The following is an 18,536-nucleotide window of genomic DNA, read 5'->3' as shown; positions in this document are numbered from 1 at the left end:
GGTAGGAGACGCGGCGCCCTTACAGAAAGCTCTTGCTACAGTCTATACAGAACAGGTGGTGCCAGGGGTAGAGAGGAGAGTGAGCAAATACTTGCTGAAGCAAGCACAAAAAGACCCCTTCAGTAACAGCACTCGCCTAAACAAATGTATAATGTATGTATTAAAACGTAACCTTCACTGGTTGAGTTAAACTAAAGTGGGACAAAAACACATAATAGACAGCGCATGTAACGAATAATCACGAAACCAATGACACAAATGTAGCCCTGTTTCCCCCCTTCTCTCGGAGATTCTACAGTCTACGCTATTTGTGTGATGACTACATTTGGATACTCCCCTGATTAGGGTTCAGAGGGGGCGGGCTCAGAGTCTAGACCTTTACTGATAGGCTTACCCAGGCCATGAGTCACCACCTCACCTCTGTCCATTACAGAGGAGCCTGCAGGGGGGACAAAAGCTCTCTGATTAACCTGTTAATGCCCTGAACTTATTAGGGACTTACAGTACATAGCAGGGGGAAAGACAGGCAGAATAGGCTTACCATGTTACGCAAAAAATTTTAAAACTATTAAATAATATACTCTTAGTCTGAGCACTACTGATTGGTGCCGATATTAGAAGGGCTAATTAAAGGTGAAATCAGATCACCTTTATACTGCTAGGTCGCAGTATTATAAGAACGGCTGCTCACATGAGATGGTATACACGCAGCTTAATGTTTGATCGTTGGGTGTATTAATAAACACCATACAATGGATAATGCTAGCCCACAACTATGTTATTGTTAGTGTCTTAGAAAGGAGGTATGAGGGCAAATAAAGTTTAAGCAACGTATAAACTCTCACCACTATGCATGTAATAAATGCATTCACCTACTCAGTGTAGTGAATTAATGAACACCACCGAAATTAAATTAGCCGAGTATGAGGTTAATACTAAAATAGATGTATACGGACAGTCTGTGGAGAGATATTAAGTTGTTGGTAGTATTAGAGTGTTATATGCTTAGTGTATATCAATAAGCAAGCTACCAGATTGCCATAGATTCAGATTACGCTAAAAATTAAACAACAGCAAACGTAACGATGGTAAGCGTGAGGAGTTATACTGTGTCAGGCGTGAGGTGTTATACTGTGTCAGGCGTGAGGAGTTATACTGTGTCAGGCATGAGGAGTTATACTGTGTCAGGCGTGAGGAGTTATACTGTGTCAGGCGTGAGGTGTTATACTGTGTCAGGCGTGAGGAGTTACACTGTGTCCGGCGTGAGGAGTTACACTGTGTCAGGCGTGAGGAGTTATACTGTGTCAGGCGTGAGGTGTTATACTGTGTCAGGCATGAGGAGTTATACTGTGGCAGGCGTGAGGAGTTACACTGTGTCAGACGTGAGGAGTTATACTGTGTCAGGCGTGAGGTGTTATACTGTGTCAGGCGTGAGGAGTTACACTGTGGCAGGCGTGAAAAGTTACACTGTGTCAGGCGTGAGGAGTTATACTGTGGCAGGCGTGAGGAGTTACACTGTGGCAGGCGTGAGGAGTTACACTGTGGCAGGCGTGAGGAGTTACACTGTGGCAGGCGTGAGGAGTTACACTGTGTCAGGCGTGAGGAGTTATACTGTGGCAGGCGTGAGGAGTTACTCTGTGGCAGGCGTGAGGAGTTACACTGTGGCAGGCGTGAGGAGTTACACTGTGTCAGGCGTGAGGAGTTACACTGTGGCAAGCGTGAGGAGTTACACTGTGGCAGGCGTGAGGAGTTACACTGTGGCAGGCGTGAGGAGTTACGCTGTGTCAGGCGTGAGGAGTTACACTGTGGCAGGCGTGAGGAGTTATACTGTGACAGGCGTGAGGAGTTATACTGTGGCAGGCATGAGGTGTTATACTGTGGCAGGCATGAGGTGTTATACTGTGGCGGGCATGAGGTGTTATACTGTGGCGGGCGTGAGGTGTTACACTGTGGCAGGCGTGAGGAGTTACACTGTGCCAGGCGTGAGGAGTTAAACTGTGTCAGGCGTGAGAAGTTATACTGTGTCAGGCGTGAGGAGTTACACTGTGGCAGGCGTGAGGAGTAACACTGTGGCAGGCGTGAGGAGTTACACTGTGTCAGGCGTGAGGAGTTACACTGTGTCAGGCGTGAGGAGTTATACTGTGGCAGGCGTGAGGAGTTACACTGTGCCAGGCGTGAGGAGTTACACTGTGTCAGGCGTGAGGAGTTATACTGTGTCAGGCGTGAGGAGTTACACTGTGGCAGGCGTGAGGAGTTACACTGTGTCATGCGTGAGGAGTTACACTGTGTCAGGCGTGAGGAGTTATACTGTGTCAGGTGTGAGGAGTTATACTGTGTCAGGCGTGAAGAGTTATACTGTGGCAGGCTTGAGGAGTTATACTGTGGCAGGCGTGAGGAGTTATACTGTGGCAGGCGTGAGGAGTTATACGGTGGCAGGTGTGAGGAGTTACACTGTGTCATGCGTGAGGAGTTACACTGTGTCAGGCGTGAGGAGTTATACTGTGTCAGGCGTGAGGAGTTATACTGTGTCAGGCGTGAAGAGTTATACTGTGGCAGGCTTGAGGAGTTATACTGTGGCAGGCGTGAGGAGTTATACTGTGGCAGGCGTGAGGAGTTATACGGTGGCAGGTGTGAGGAGTTATACAGTGGCAGGCGTGAGGAGGTATACTGTGGCAGGCATGAGGAGTTATACTGTGGCAGGCGTGAGGAGTATTACTGTGGCAGGCGTGAGGAGTTATACTGTGGCAGGCGTGAGGAGTTCATGCACCTCCCAGTGAAGTGAGAAACAGACACAAGAGGTTTATGTTTTATCACGATAATGCTGTGTTAGCCCCTAAATGAGAGAATACTTAAAATATAAATTTGCAACGCATATAATAATAATAATAATAATATACCTCTATAAAAAATCTAATGATTTGGTGATTATTGTGGTATGGATACTGGATTGACATAAATATGCCATATCAGGGTAAGTATACAATATACAACCTCCTATAGACTGACTGCCTGGGTGGGTGACTGACTGACTGCCTGGGTAGGTTGACTGACTGCCCTTGGGTGACTGACTGCCTGGGTAGGTGGGTGACTGAGTGCATAGGTGGGTGGGTGGGTGACTGACTACCTGGGTGGGTGACTGACTGCCTGGGTGGGTGACTGACTGCCTGGGTGAGTGACTGACTGAGTGACTGCCTGGGTGGATGACTGAGTGACTGCCTGGGTGGGTGCGTGACTGCCCCTCTGGGTGAATGACTGCCTGGGTGGGTGGGTGATTGCCTGAATCGATGAGAGGGACTGCCTGGATGGGTGAGAGCGACTGCCTGGGTGGGTGGGTGAGTGACTGCCTGGGTGGGTGAGTGACTGCCTGTGTAGGTGAGTGAAGGCCTGGGTGGGTGTCTGTCCTTGACTGCCTGGGTGGCTAACTGACTGCCTGGATGGGTGACAGACTGGGTGGGTGGGTGACTGACTGACTGACTGCCTGGGTGTGTGGGTGACTGACTGACTGACTGCCTGGGTGGGTGAGTGCCTGGGTGGGTGACTAACTTACTGCCTGGGTGGGTGACTAACTTACTGCCTGGGCGGGTGACTAACTTGCTACCTGGGTGGGTGACTGACCGGCTGGGTGACTGACTGCCTGCCCGGGTGGGTGGGTGACTGCCTGGGTGTGTGAGTGCCTGGGTGGATGAGTGAGTACCTGGGTGGGTGAGTGAGTGCCTGGGTGGGTGAGTGAGTGCCTGGGTGGGTGAGTGAGTGCCTGCCTGGGTGGGTGACTGCCTGGGTGGGTGACTGCCTGGGTGAGTGACTGCCTGGATGGGTGGGTAACTGCTTGGGTGGGTGAGTGTCACGAGAGGAGGAGGCTGGCCCGGTAATAAAGGGGTTACACCCCAACTGGCCACCCCTACCCTCATGTGGGAGGCCAGGGCTTAACCATAATAATGGTCAAAGTGTGTTTTTATGTCCCTGCCTCAATACCAAAATGTATTCCCCTGGTTTGTCATGTTTCCACATTTAAAGTGTTGCACCACGCAGGTTACACTGGGATCAGACCGGGAGGGAAAGGGTTAATGGTGTTTGTAAGTTTATGACCCTTTGTTCCCCTTCCCGCCTTTTCACCTTCCATTTACAATATGGTCCCATAGGTCGCCATTAGAGCTCCATGATAGTCTATGGAGATTTTGAGGATTTTGGCCCGATACCTAAGAAGATCAACAGGTGGAGCCCGAGAGGAGGAGCGGAGCTCCCCATTGGAATGAATGGGCGCAATGCATCTCAATGGGAGTTCCTTGAGTTCACTCTCTAAGAATAAGTTGGATGCCTGCCAAACCGCAGCATCCGAAAGTGCTACTGTTTCAATGAAAAGAGCTTGATCGCTAAATTGGTGTGGGAACTAGGCTACGGCCAAGTTCACAAGCAATTAAAGTGTGTAACTTATGTTCGAGGGCAACTAGCATTAAAATTCTTTTTGCTCCTAGCTTAAGGGGAACCCCTCAGTTGACCCCAACCGGGTCCAACAGTCAATGGCGGCGAGAAAGGGTTGTGCCCGCCACAAGGGTCCTGTCATTGACCACAATGGCAGAGGAAAAAAGCCGCTAGGTTAAAACGGCTAAGTATAAAACTGTGTAAACTGAAAACCCATATCTCCGGTTCTGTAGGGACTAGAGGGCTGGGATTTGGCCACCATATAGTCACTGCTCCGGCATGATTGCATGGCAATTTCCAGCCCTCTCCCCTCAACCGAACGGAGTAGGGTTAACTGTGAAAAGAGTGGTTTGCCCATTGACTTCAATAGTAGCGGAGGTTCCACTGAATCCTATGGCGGCGCCGGCCCATGCATTTCCTATGGTGGCGCCGGCCCTATTGATTCCAATGGAGGAGTGAGCCGCTGAGATTTCTCATAGCCTTTAGCGGCGGAGTCTCCATTGATTCTAATGGCAGAGTTGCTGTAAGGATCCGTGCTGCGGGTATACCCGCTTCCAGCGCCTCCTTACCTTCTCTCCGTGCCGCCCGGGCTCCCCGGCGGCGTTCCTCACTCCTCGCGGCTTCCCCTACAGCTGCTCCCGCACTTCCGGGGCGCGCGCGGACCCAGGCTGCCATTTATTACAGCCGGGCGCCGGACTCCACCTCCGCAGTGGCAGCGCGCGCAGCACACGCACCTCTGCCACTGCTCCGTCAGATCTGCCTCCCAGGGCCTTCTCCCCTATAAGCTCCTTCCCAAGGCCGCTCCTCCTCTCCTCCCCTTGCTCCGATAGGCCCCAGCTCCCCAGGCATTTCTCCCCTATCAGGTCCTCCCTTGGGCTGCTCCTCCATTCCTCCCCTTCCTCTGATAGGCTCCAGCCCCCTATTTAGTCTCCCCTCACCATTACCACCTTGCTCTGCATAGCTTCTGTACCTTGGTTCTGTCTGCTGTTGCCTGGCCCCTTTTGTCTTTCAGTTCCCGTTCCTGTCCCTGGATATTCTGCTGACCTCCCTGGATTTTGACCTTTGGCTTTGGACTTCGTTACACTGCTCTCTGGAACCCCTTGGATTTGGCTTTTGGACTTTCTACCTTGCAGACTTCTATATCCCCTGGACACGGCTTACGGACAATCTACTACGCTGCTCTCTCCACACCACGAACCAGGCTTAGGGACACCCTACTATGCTGCTCTCTCCATCCCACGACCATTGGCTTACGGACTTTACCTTCCTACGCTGGAGTTGGGAAGTACGAAGTACAGTACCTTTTCTATTTTTGTTACCAGGACCATCTACGCTACTTCCACACTCCAGACGTGCCCCCGTTTGCTGTTAGGTGTGTGGTATTACTCCTTTCCACCTCAGTCCCGGGGTCTCGCCTGGCTTGTGGGCAGGCTGAGCGTTACAGTTGCTCCATTAAAAGCCTATGACGGTGGAGCCCATTGAATCCAATGGAAAGAGTGAAATGCAGTGATTTTTTTTAGCCTATGGCGGAGAATCCTGCATTAAAGTTAATTGGAGGTTTTAACTTGTTTTTATTATCTCTGGTTCTGGGGGTCGTGAAATTTGGCCACTATGGCGAGTGTCCTGTGACATGAGGACCTAGCAAATTTCAGCCCTTTCAGACCCACAGAATGGATTATTTTAACATATGTATAATATTAAAATGTTACTCTGCATCCCTGATATTTCAAAGCCCGCGAAAGCTACTGGCCCAGAAGAAATGTTAATGGCCACAGGGCGTCAGGATGTCTGAGGGAAACCCATGAATGAAAGGCTCACCGCCCTTGATTAAGTATTCTAGGGTGGGGAAGAGCAGGACATGGGTACTTGTGTAAAGTGTTGTGCTTCACACCTCTGGTCGGAGTTTCCCGGGCCAGAATCCCAAATGGCAGACAAGGAGACGCCAACCTTTCAGTGTGGGGTGCATGAAATGGGACTCTGACCAGAGGATTGTGCGCATGTGCCAGCTACCTGGGGGCAGGTACCAAAGTGGTTCCCACATTATGGAAAATAGCTGAAGCGCTCAAATGCAGGTATAATATCAAAAATAATAAGCCAAACCACTAAACCAGGGTACTAACAATTGATATAGTACCTATTGTGTGATATTATGGGTACTATCCTCCTGAAGACAGGTGGTGTGTGGTGTGTGGTGCAACCCACTCACCATCAGTCTCATTGGCAGGTTCCCCTGAAAAATATACAAATACTCACATCCTCGTAGGGCAGGTAAGGCAGGCTGTACAGCTACTCAATGCAATACAGGGAAAAAGGAGACCAAAAGCGCACCAGCACAAACGGAGCAGGAAGGACTCAAAACAAAAAATGATTAAAAGGGCACTTTAATGTGACAAAAGACCCATCCAATGCGTTTCGAACGTCACAGCGTTCTTTTTCAAGTATGGTTCCCACATTAGCTGGCAAAGAGCAATTGGGTGCAGGTAATTGTCATCCAATACCTAAGACCCAATGGTAGGGAATAGGAGCAGAACTCCATAAAAGAGAGTGTCAGCTCTATTTCAAGTTTTTGGTTGTGGTTGTTCCTGCTGTATCCTGAACTGTATCCTGTTAGATGAATTGCCAGTGTGCGGATTGCTTCATCTTGGCCCCTTTCCCATGTAAGTGATTAATATCTTTTCCGTTATTTGTATATATTGTGTGTCCACCTGTTTCCAGGAATAAAATATCTTTATTATACCGCACGTCTTATTCGATTCAACCCAGAGATAAGAGAGGTTAATATTGTAACCTGGTGTGTATATTTTAACCCTGTAAGCTACTGTGACAGTGAGTGACTGGGTGGGTGACTGCCTGGGTGGATGAGAGTGAGTGCCTGGGTGGGTGATTGACTGCCTGGGTGGGTGGGAGGATGACTGCCTGGGTGTGTGGGTGACTGCCTTGACTGCCTGGGTGGGTGACTGGGTGAGTGGGTGGGTTGGTGACTGGGTTGATGAGTGACTGGGTGGGTGGGTGACTGAGTGGGTGGGTGACTTGGTGACTAGGTGGGGGGGTAACTGAGTGGGTGGGTGACTGCCTGGGTGAGTTGGGTGAATTAGGTGACTGCCTGCCTGGGTGGGTGGGTGACTGACCTTTATCGGGTGGGTGCTACTTCCTGCCTCGCCAGACGCTTCCCCCGTTCCCCCGATATCCCCGCAGCTCCTGCCCGGGGTGGGAGGTAGGCTCAGGGGGCGCGGGCGGTGGGTGGCTGGTGGGGCCAAGACTGGTGGATTCCGTGGCTGGAGGTGGGCACGCAGGGGAAGCTGAGTTGGCTCGCGCAGGCTCGCCATGTCACTTTCGCTCTGTCCCACATTGGAGCGGGGAGGAGCGGTCCCACAGGAACTCAGATCTGCACATGTACACGGGGGGGGGGGTCGCCGCCATTTAAAAAAATAAACCGGGCACGGCCATGCAGGCCCTGACTCACGGGGCCCGGGAAGCCAACACCGGCAGACCCTCCCTGTTGGCGACCCTGGATATACACTGAGCATATAACGCTCTAATACTACCAACAACTTAATATCTCTCCACAGACCTTCCGTATACATCTATTTTAGTATTAACCTCATACTCCACTAATTGCACTCTATTTTTCTTTGGTAAGGGAGAGAGAAGGACACACATGTATGCCTATCTTCACCTATTCAGAATAATTACATTACATGCACAACAAAACACAGAACCCCAGCAAGCTCTTTTTGGAAATCCCTGAGCCCCCACAAAATATATACAGGCATACCCCGCATTAACGTACGCAATGGGACCGGAGCATGTATGTAAAGCGAAAATGTACTTAAAGTGAAGCACTACCTTTTCCCACTTATCGATGCATGTACTGTACTGCAATCGTTATATACGTGCATAACTGATGTAAATAATGCATTTGTAACAGGCTCTATAGTCTCCCCGCTTGCGCACAGCTTCGGTATAGGTAGGGAGCCGGTATTGCTGTTCAGGACGTGCTGACAGGCGCATGCGTGAGCTCCCGTTTGCCTATTGGGCGATATGTACTTACTCGCGAGTGTACTTAAAGTGAGTGTACTTAAAGTGGGGTATGCCTGTATATGTATATGTGTCAAAATGGAGTGCTATTGAGCGTGGCATGTATAGAACAGACGACAGAGAAGCCCAATGCTACATCCAACATGACAGAAATACACAGTAAAATACTTATATATTCTCTTGAAATAGGGTCATTTAGTTTAACCCTTTGGCCAAAGCGTTGTAAGCTTGCGAGCCACGTCAAGGCAGACACCTGTTCGCAAGTCCTAACACTACCAGATAAAATACTAATATACCTCTATTAGGATTAAAATTCTCATTTACCTCTATTAGGAGGGAGAAAGACCACAGTGGGTCTATATCCAGCAGAATGAGGAACTTGCAAACTAGGGAAGTGGGGAGGGGCGGGCTTAAAACCTGGGAAGGAGGAGCCACCAACCTCCACCAGCTGAAACACCTGAGAATGGGTTAACAAAACACAGAACCCCAGTAAGCTCTTTTTGGAAACCCCTGAGCCCCCACAAAATATATATATGTATATGTGTCAAAATGGAGTGCTATTGAGCGTGGCATATGTATACAACTTAGGGTTAAACTAAATGACCCTATTTCAAGAGAATATACTGTATAAGTATTTAACTGTGTATTTCTGTCATGTTGGATGTAGCCGTATCTGTCATGTTGGATGTAGCATTGGGCTTCTCTGTCGTCTGTTGTATACATATGCCACGCTCAATAGCACTCCATTTTGACACATATACATATATATATTTTGTGGGGGCTCAGGGGTTTCCAAAAAGAGCTTGCTTGGGGTTCTGTGTTTTGTTAACCCATTCTCAGGTGTTCCAGCTGGTGGAGGTTGGTGGCTCCTCCTTCCCAGGTTTTAAGCCCGCCCCTCCCCACTTCCCTAGTTTGCAGGTTCCTCATTCTGCTGGATATAGACCCACTGTGGTCTTTCTCCCTCCTAATAGCGGTAAATGAGAATTTTAATCCTAATAGAGGTATATTAGTATTTTATCTGGTAGTGTTAGGACTTGCGAACAGGTGTCTGCCTTGACGTGGCTCGCAAGCTTACAACGCTTTGGCCAAAGGGTTAAACTAAATTACCCTATTTCAAGACAATATATAAGTATTTTACTGTGTATTTCTGTCATGTTGGATGTAGCATTGGGCTTCTCTGTTGTCTGTTGTATCACATGCACAACGAAAGAAAAAGAAACCGCTATAACGAGAGCACTCTAAACAGATTTATCCACTGATATCACCAGAGGAATCTAGTAATGTAAAGAATTGATGAATTATTTAAAATAATCTTTATTGGGAGATACCTCAAAATTAAAATATTGCAGGTAAGTGAACCTACGCCTCAACTGAGGCTTGCCTATAATCTAAAGTGCGAATTAAAAGGAAGTGGGTATAAATTGGGGTATAAAGCCCCAATATATCGTATAAGTGGGACTATAAAGCCATCACGTATAAATGCAGGAACACATCTAAATAAGTGTAGCTAATAACCAGACTCTGAATGGTTAATAAGTGACCTATACAGAGTAATATAAGGATCTACTATCACAGAAATTCTCAATGACTGCTGCACTGTGGGGGTACAATGCCTGTGGCCAAATGTATAAGTGAGTGTCAATATGTAACACTCTTATTATCTCTTGCCTCCCTCATAACAATCAGTGCAGTGTAGTGTGAACACATCAGTGCACACTGCGGTAAACGCCTAGATCCTTGTTAGATAAACATTTATGTTGGAGCGTTAATATCACTCATAGTGTAAATATTCGTTGTAGTTAACCACATATATGGTCAAACAGATAGTTAAACATTGTAGCTCCTGTGCAGTTTAAACATCATGTGAACACATATTTCAGTCTCAGAGCTAGGTAACTGGACAGAATGACAGGCTCAATATGTCTGACAAAATGTCTCTTATTTAGCCCATATAGTAGATATCTCCGGATAAAAGCTTTAGATTGCTGCACAAATTTGGTAGCTTACAAAGAATGTGTGACTGGACAGAGTGACTGGTAATATCATTGCTAACATACCGGCCTCAACCTGTTACATGCCTGCATGTCTGTGATGTCACACCTGCAAAAAGATCATACATGTCACAGCGGTGACATCACCACATTCTAAGATTCTACCAGTGGCAGTTCAAAAACAAATATCTTATATTTATATATATATATCCAACTCCTTTCCTTTCCAAATCGCAACTCATTGATCTCAAGACGGTGGCAGAAAATGAGGGAGTGCAGTGCAAGGGGAGAATGGCTGCATGTTGATGTATGTATATGTATATGTCTTTATATAGCACCATTCAGAACAGTGATACACGTGACATAATCATATAAATAACACATAATGGGAAGAAGCACTTCACATATTAAAGTAACATTAGGAAAAGGAGTCCCTGTCCCGAAGAGCTTACAATCTAAATTGTGAGGGCCAAGATAAGCAAAACCACAATACCCCTGTGTGTCTTCCCCAAAGTACTGAGGATGCCCTGGGCACCTATACCCCGATATCCGCAGAACAATTCCCACCCAAATGTGAGGTAGCGCTACCCCCTGGGAAGTGGTGGTGCACGGGGCGTGGCCTGACCAGGGGATGCTGATATGAGGATGCTGGATCAGGTCCCGCGCACCGGGGCCTCCGACAAAAATCCCCTCACACTTTATCCAGGCACGATCCACGGTGAAGTCTCCAGCCGGGGGGGTCCATCTTTCTGCTGCCACGTGTAGCCCTTGTCTAAGGCCACCGGTTGCCGCGGGGGCGTCCATCCACCGACGTAGTAGGGTGGCTGATACTCTAAAGTGGGGAGGGTCCCTATCTGGGGCCTTCCCTACAATACTGAGCTGATTTGGCACATGGCCTAGGGGTAAGGTCTGGGCCTACATATGGCCTAGCTGGGGCCTAGGGGTAAAGTCTGGGCCTAGTCCAGTAAGCTATTGCTCCCTGGACACTACTTTCCTCCTTTGTGCCTCCGTCCGGCTGCTTCGCGGGCTCTCTACCCGCAGAGGATATCCTGTTCCTCTCAACTGCATCCCTCCCATTCACTGGATCAGCCCATGTGATCCTCCCTCCCCCCAAGGATTCTGGGACTCCGCCGATCACTGGAGTTGGCCATTCCTGAGTTAGAAGATCCAGTTTCCTGCTTTTTTAATGTTCATTTGCAGGAGATTTTTCTGGGGGGGCGCGGCCGGTTGCAGAGGCCCCGCGCTCTTCCCTCAGTCATTTAAATTATATCCCGGGGGATCGCGTGAGCCCCTGAAACACTTCACTTACCGGGATTCAGCCGGCTGTGTGACGCGTCGCCATGGCAACGCAGTGTTAAATGACGTGACGTAGGGGACCCCCCCTTCTCATTAAGCCTTGAGAAAGCGTTTCTTCACGCAAAACGCGCGCGTCGGCCAGATCAATCACGGGCACGCACGGGGTACATTGTCTGACCGCAGCACTCTGATCACACGGCGGCAAGCTGCGGGTCCCTGCTCCTGCCCGAGGGAGATTGTATCCGCTACCAGAAACAGCTACATTGTATCCTCCACCACGGTGATCAAAGGGTGGTAGTGCTTCTATTTACTTAGCACTGTAGCATTGTATTTACAGGGGACATTGCTATCTCTGCTACTATACCCAGTTTGCTCATTCTAGCCCATTCATGAATGCGGGCTCTGGGTTAGTCGGCTAACACTAGTTGATACATTTCTGTGGTGACAGTATTGAGCTAGCAGCTTATTCAATACTCCAGGATATGTAGCAGAGCGGCTCTGTTACCACCAACCTTCTCTAGCATTTATCTCACTACAGTGCTGCATCCGCTGTGGAGCAGTTTGAGCAGCAAGGAGTCTCTCCTATGCGCTAGTGTGAGTGTACCTAGCAACCATGTGCACCACTCACCATTTAGTTGTTGACTTCTTTAGGTTCAGACTTGCCATTTGATTTTCAACCACACAGCACGCACATACACACACACACACACACACACACACACACAACGCACATACAACGCACACATAGCACACACAGAGAGCACACACAGAGAGCACACACACACACAGAGCACACACACAGAGCACACACACACAGCTCACACACACACACACGGATCATCCCAGTTAAGACACTATTTTTCAACTTGTGTGTTCTCAGCTGCCTAGTGACAGTCTGCTGAATTAACCTACTTCTCACTGCCCGTAGACACCAGCTACTAAGATTGTAGTACAGTATTAGCTATGTGTTAATTGATTTAATACAGCTCAATTGACCTTTTTTAACCTATTAGTGATCCAGGGTGCTACACTCCACCCGACATAGGATCTATAGTGTGTGTCTACTGTATGTCTATTTTACACCACCTTTATTTTAACATTTATGATTAATAAAATATTTAACATTTGACATAAATCATAGAGACGGGGGGGGGGCTTGAGTGCTTCAAGCTGGGTTCCTTTCTCTCCTTGTATATCCTATTCCCAGGTGACCGTGATCGTCATGGAGAGAACGGAGTACCACCTGTCTATACTTGTAAGGAAGCACCAGTTGCTTAGTTACGGTTTGTTGTGACGTCTTTGCCACTCGGAACATCACTCTGCTCTTGATCACCAGATAAGCCCATTGCTTTATGAGCAGTCGACTTTCAGGGTGCCTTCCAATGTCCGTCTTGACCGATTTCTGGTCCCCCAAGGCTGACCACACTTCCTTCACACCATGGCCCATCCATTGAGCTTGTGCTAGATCCTGTTGATTTTAACCGGGGTAATTCTTCCATCGTTTACTCTGCAGGGTGAGAGCATTCCTGGGGTAGCGCAGTGGGAGATATCCCCAGACTGTCAGCCTGTCTGTGTAGATTTGCAGTCGTGATCTGTCTTGGCACCTAAATGTGCTTACTCAATGCGCACACTCCAGCTGCGGACATTTCTTCCCATGGTCCATCCATACCTCGAGTATCTCTGTGAATTCGCGGCAGGGGACAGGCATCAATGTTTTGTTTTCCTGGTCTGTAATTGTGTGTGGCTCATCACACTGGGGGTTACATACACACATCCTTATACATGTACTGTATATTCTATATGTAACACTTCTACTCCCAGCCAAAAGAAGAGGGGCCACACCAAGTGTCTCACTGTATGGTGTTCTTTGCAAAGCTCAGCAGTTTGTTACCTTATCAGGTTCTCAGGGTGCTGGAATTTGTGCAGTGCTGGTACGGTGAGCAATAACAGGACAGGGCACCAGAAACTTTTCTTTATTTAACTTTATTGTACAGGGCAAAGCAATCCTTAGATAGCAACAGGACTGTTTTTTAGGCAGATTCAGGGTAGCTTCTTGTTACATCATGGACATCTGTGAACATACATCCTCCACCATCTGAGCAGGGGCCATCTCTTTTTTCAAGCCTTCCACCTTACTACTGGGCACAGACCTAGGGCCTTCCCTAAATAATTCCCCAGGAACACCTCTAGGTTCCCCATGATGAGAACCTGTAACAAGGACTCCAGGCTTAGCTGGGGTGTGGACCGGTTCCAAAGAATATGTTTATAGGCCTATGGAATACTTCCCTGCCTATAAAACAAGAAATATGAGATTTACCCTCAACTATTAGCCCTGGAGATCCCTTCCACACGGGTCCACTTCAGATCTGATGCTAAAGAGCCCCGACCCTTATGTTTGTAGACTTTTCCTTACCCCTGTAGCTGGGCAGACTAAGGGAAGGCCATAAACTAGCTGAGTCATCCCCTATAGGGTGACTCTTCCAGCACATTCTGGCAACCAAGGACTGGCCAATCCCCTGTCTATGTGACTTGCAACATACAATTAGTCACATGGAACCTCCAACATTATACTAGGATATCCGCCGCCCGTAGGCACTTAGCTGTTGCGGCTGCATCGTTACCTGTCGCCCCCCTCCTCCTTCTGCTGCTATGGTAACATGACGCCATTTGACGCTGCGGTTCAGAAGGAGAAGCAGGGCGGCAGGTAAGGAGGCGGCCGCAACAGCTAAATGACTTCCCGTCAGGCCCGATAGGCCCGAAAAGTATATGGGGGCGGACATTTTTGGCGCCCCTAAATTTTGCCGCCCAGGCCTAATGGGAAATCTGCAACTGACTTAACCCCTTAACTCCATGTAGGAGCCAGGAACCCATTAAAATAACTTGGCGTACCCCAAAGGTGCTAGATATACAACAGTCGGTAGGATAAACAAGGAGTGAGACAAAAAGAAAACAGAGGGGTTTATGTATCAATGGCGAGAAAAGTTTGTGTTGTAAGTGTAGCGCACTTCTCCCCCCCTCCCCCCCCCCCCCTGGGAGATATGATGTTATCGTGTATGTGGTGCGTTACCTGCGGCTCACAGGAGGCCTGGGCCTCCGCTGCTGGGAGCCTGGGGTGTGCCTGATCCGTAGGGTGACAGCGCCTCCACCTGGGCGGGATCCTACTATGTGGGATAACCCGTCACAGGACCCCATGCAAAAAAACACACACACACCGGTAAAAGTAACATTTTTACAACACACATACGAAGAACAATAATAACAGTCCCCAAAGTACCTAGGGGCCCTTGGGCACCCAACCACCCAGGTGTCAGCAAGTAGCCACCCACCCAAGTGTGTGAGGCTGCGCTTATAGTGCCAGCGGCGCGACGTTGCGCCAAAACAAATGCATTGAATCTGTAGCGTGCGCTTATAGTAGGCGCGACAGCGACAGAGCGACGTGAATCTCTGTAGTCAGTTTGATTTTTCAAGCGACGGTCTCACCATGTGACAGGCTCTAAACCAATCAGATAGCTTCTGATGCAGGGAGAAGGGGTGTGTGTGTGTGTGCAGGGAGAAGGGGGATGTGTGTGTGATGTGCAGGGAGAAGGGGGATGTGTGTGTGTGTGTGTGTGTGAGCGCAGGGAGAGGGGGGAATGTGTGTGTGAGTGCAGGGAGAGGGGGGAATGTGTGTGTGTGAGCGCAGGGAGAGGGGGGGGAATGTGTGTGTGAGTGCAAGGAGAGGGGGGATTGTGTGTGTGAGTGCAGGGAGAGGGGGGATTGTGTGTGTGAGTGCAGGGAGAGGGGGTTATGTGTGTGTGAGTGGAGGGAGAGGGGAATGTGTGTGAGTGCAGGGAGAGGGGGGATATGTGTGTGAGTGCAGGGAGAGGGGGGAATGTGTGTGTGAGTGCAGGGAGAGGGGGGAATGTGTGCGTGAGTGCAGGGAGAGGGGGAATGTGTGTGTGAGTGTAGGGAGGGGGGGATGTGTGTGTGAGTGCAGATAGAGGGGGGGATGTGTGTGAGTGCAGGGAGAGGGGGGGATGTGTGTGTGAGTGCAGATAGAGGGGGGGATGTGTGTGAGTGCAGGGAGAGGGGGGGATGTGTGTGTGAGTGCAGATAGAGGGGGGGGGGGTGTGTGCCTGCTATATAAGTACTGTAAGTTCTTCGGGAATCTATTCCAATGTTTATTTTCTGAATTATGCACTTATTTGTATTTTTCTCTTCTGCATTATGTCTTGTAGAATGCCTCTGTGGAGTGCAGTGTACACAGGATGATGCTATATAAATAAAATAAATTGAGTGTATTTAAATACCCTAAAATATATGGGGTCTATGTATCAACGTAGAATAATATTTTTTGGGGAGGGGACCCACAGTTCCATTCTTTGGGTTAAAGCTGTGGCATTCGTCAGAACCGTTCCTTACATCTCATGCGTGATATTACACTTACGCCACTTCAGACATTTCATTTTATTGGGGTGAGGGTGGGGGGGGGGGGCAAATAAAATAAAAAAAGAGTGGCGCAGAGAGACGAAGAATGTGATAAATCTCATTGTAATATGTACATCATACTGTATGACTCACCCCAAGTCGCAAGCTGGGGCAGACAAGGGAAAACTGGAGCAAAAAACTTTGATTTTAATCCTACATCCTATGTAGGGTTAATCCTGTAGGATTAAAATGCCCGTTAGGCGCCAACATTGCATTGATACAATATTAACTCCAAAAAGGTATTTTTATAGATACATTGCAATAACTAATTGAATGGTGTATATGCAATAATATACATAGAGAAGATAATCTGTAAAATGTTCTTGCATGGAAGGCTCAGTAAATTTAGTATTGTGGTACAGAGCAATATGAAGTTGGTAACTGCTAACACAAACAATGTGCTTAATAATTGGAATATGACTTTATTCTCATTCTTTTCGAACATTCCAGTGTTACCAGGAGCAGAATTCGAGACTGTAACTGGGAATTAAATGAGCAGCCCAAAAAAGAAGCCAGGGAAGGGGAAAAGCCCATCCGTGAAAAGCAAGAAGAAGAAGACACTGCCCACACCCAAATCCAAAGGCTTTTTTGTAACAGAGAAGGAGAAGTTCCTACAGAAGGAGTACGAAAAGCTGACCGAAGACCTGCAGATGTTGGCGAAAAGGATCAGCAACTTTGAGCTGGAAAATATTTTCCTGGAGGACGAGGCGAGGAAGATTCAGCTGGAGAGCAAGGAGTACACCAACTACTTGTCGAAGTACGCCCAGAGGCACAACAGTGCCATCATCACGCTGAGCGACCACAACCACAAGGCCTTGGAGGAGATCAGCAAACAGAAGGAGGAAATGGTCACACAGATGCAGGAGAAGGAGGAGCTGCTGAGGGGGCAGTTGCTGGAGAAAGAGAATGAGTTCTGCACTGTGGCCAAGGCGGTGGATGAGTTGCAACCATACAAGGAGCTGCAGGTCGAGCAGATGAGTCAGATCAAAGAGCTGGAGAGGGAGGTGCTGAAGATGAAAGTGCTATACACCGAGAATGTCCGGAAGGTGAAGAGTACGTTCCTGCAGGACCAGGCCCGCTTCAAGAGGGAATCCCAGCAGAAGGTCTTGCATCTGTCCAAGAAGGCGATAAAGGTGGCAAGCCAATCCCTGGGGGCTCACACCAAGCAGGTGAAAGAGGACAACTGCAAGCTGCGGAATGAGATGCTGTATCTCATCCGGCGCACCAACCTCCTGAACACCTACACCCTTAAGTTGCAGAAACAGAACCAAGAGCTCCTACAAGAGGTGGAGTACAGACGCGACCTTACTCACATCAGGAATACGCCACCACATCGGAGGCACGCTGGATGCGTCGTGCCAGAGGAAGCCAAGGAGGATAGAGACCCAAAGCTCCCTCCTGAGATGCATTTCGGCCAAGAACTCTTCTATCTCCAGCACTTCCTACATCTGAGATCCGAGCGCTCATCAAGCAACGTCCCACCAAAATGGTCATACGAAGGTCTCCTAATGTCCAGATTACCAAAACAGATCACCAAAAAAGACAGGCCTTCAACTGTGTCCCCAGCAGAAGCAGATCCTGAAGAGGAGGAGGAAAGAGAGTCCAAAGAATATCACACGCTTTCCAAGATTGAGGGTTCCAGGGAGGTGGAATAGGATAAATTGGGATAGTTGTTCAGTTAAACTTTCCTAGAAATGTACAACAGATAAATATAATTTCAAAATGAATAAAAGCGATTTACCTGATATCTAAGAAGTTACTTGTATAAATTCAGTTCTACAGGTCCCGTTTTATAATGTTGTATGTTACATTTCTACCTAAAGAACTCTTCCTGCAGCCACACTCACACACAGGCTGCCATGGAATAGTCTCCTGAGCCCATCGGGAATTTCCCCCTATGCCTAAAAGGCCAGTCCGAGCTCTGGGACCTGGACTTAGGAGGGACAGCAATTTATGTAATAGGGATGTATTCTACCAGTATCCACTAGGGGTCACTATAGTATAAATTATCTCTCCCCATTCTAAATGGGCAGTCCAATTTAGGAGGATAGAGAACTAGAAACAGAGACAAATTAAAAGAAGAAACTGAGCTGATTGACACACACACAGACACACACACACACACACACACCTGTATGCTCATTTGCATGTCTTAGACAGGTCTGCAACTCTGCCTTTCACCATTATCACCCAGCACTTCCACTGCAGCTAGGGATTCTGGGAAATTACATGCAAATGAGCACACAGTGTCACCTTTGCGCTGTGTGCTCATTTGCATGTCATATATATATATATATATATATATATATATATATATATATATAT

At 48.4% G+C, this 18,536-nt stretch overlaps 2 protein-coding genes across 2 annotated transcripts in view; one reads left to right on the top strand and one right to left on the bottom strand.

The window, feature by feature from the left end:
• Nucleotides 1-18,536, bottom strand: part of LOC142475500 (fucolectin-6-like) — a 406,232-nt gene that overhangs the window by 59,931 nt on the left and 327,765 nt on the right. The window lies entirely within an intron of this gene.
• Nucleotides 10,613-17,956, top strand: LOC142488468 (coiled-coil domain-containing protein 166-like). Its single transcript, XM_075588990.1, has 2 exons — nt 10,613-10,755; nt 16,662-17,956. The coding sequence occupies exon 2, from the start codon at nt 16,703-16,705 to the stop codon at nt 17,864-17,866; it is 1,164 nt and encodes a 387-aa protein (XP_075445105.1). The 5' UTR covers nt 10,613-10,755; nt 16,662-16,702; the 3' UTR covers nt 17,867-17,956.

Source organism: Ascaphus truei, chromosome 2 (assembly GCF_040206685.1).
Source record: "Ascaphus truei isolate aAscTru1 chromosome 2, aAscTru1.hap1, whole genome shotgun sequence".
Lineage (NCBI taxonomy): Eukaryota > Metazoa > Chordata > Amphibia > Anura > Ascaphidae > Ascaphus > Ascaphus truei.
Note: the sequence above shows the minus strand (reverse complement) of the source record. Positions and strands in the feature narration are given on the sequence as shown.

Coding starts and splice junctions, on each gene's coding strand:
- LOC142488468 (XM_075588990.1), top strand. CDS start 16,703: ATGAGCAGCCCAAAAAAGAAGCCAGGGAAGGGGAAAAGCCCATCCGTG.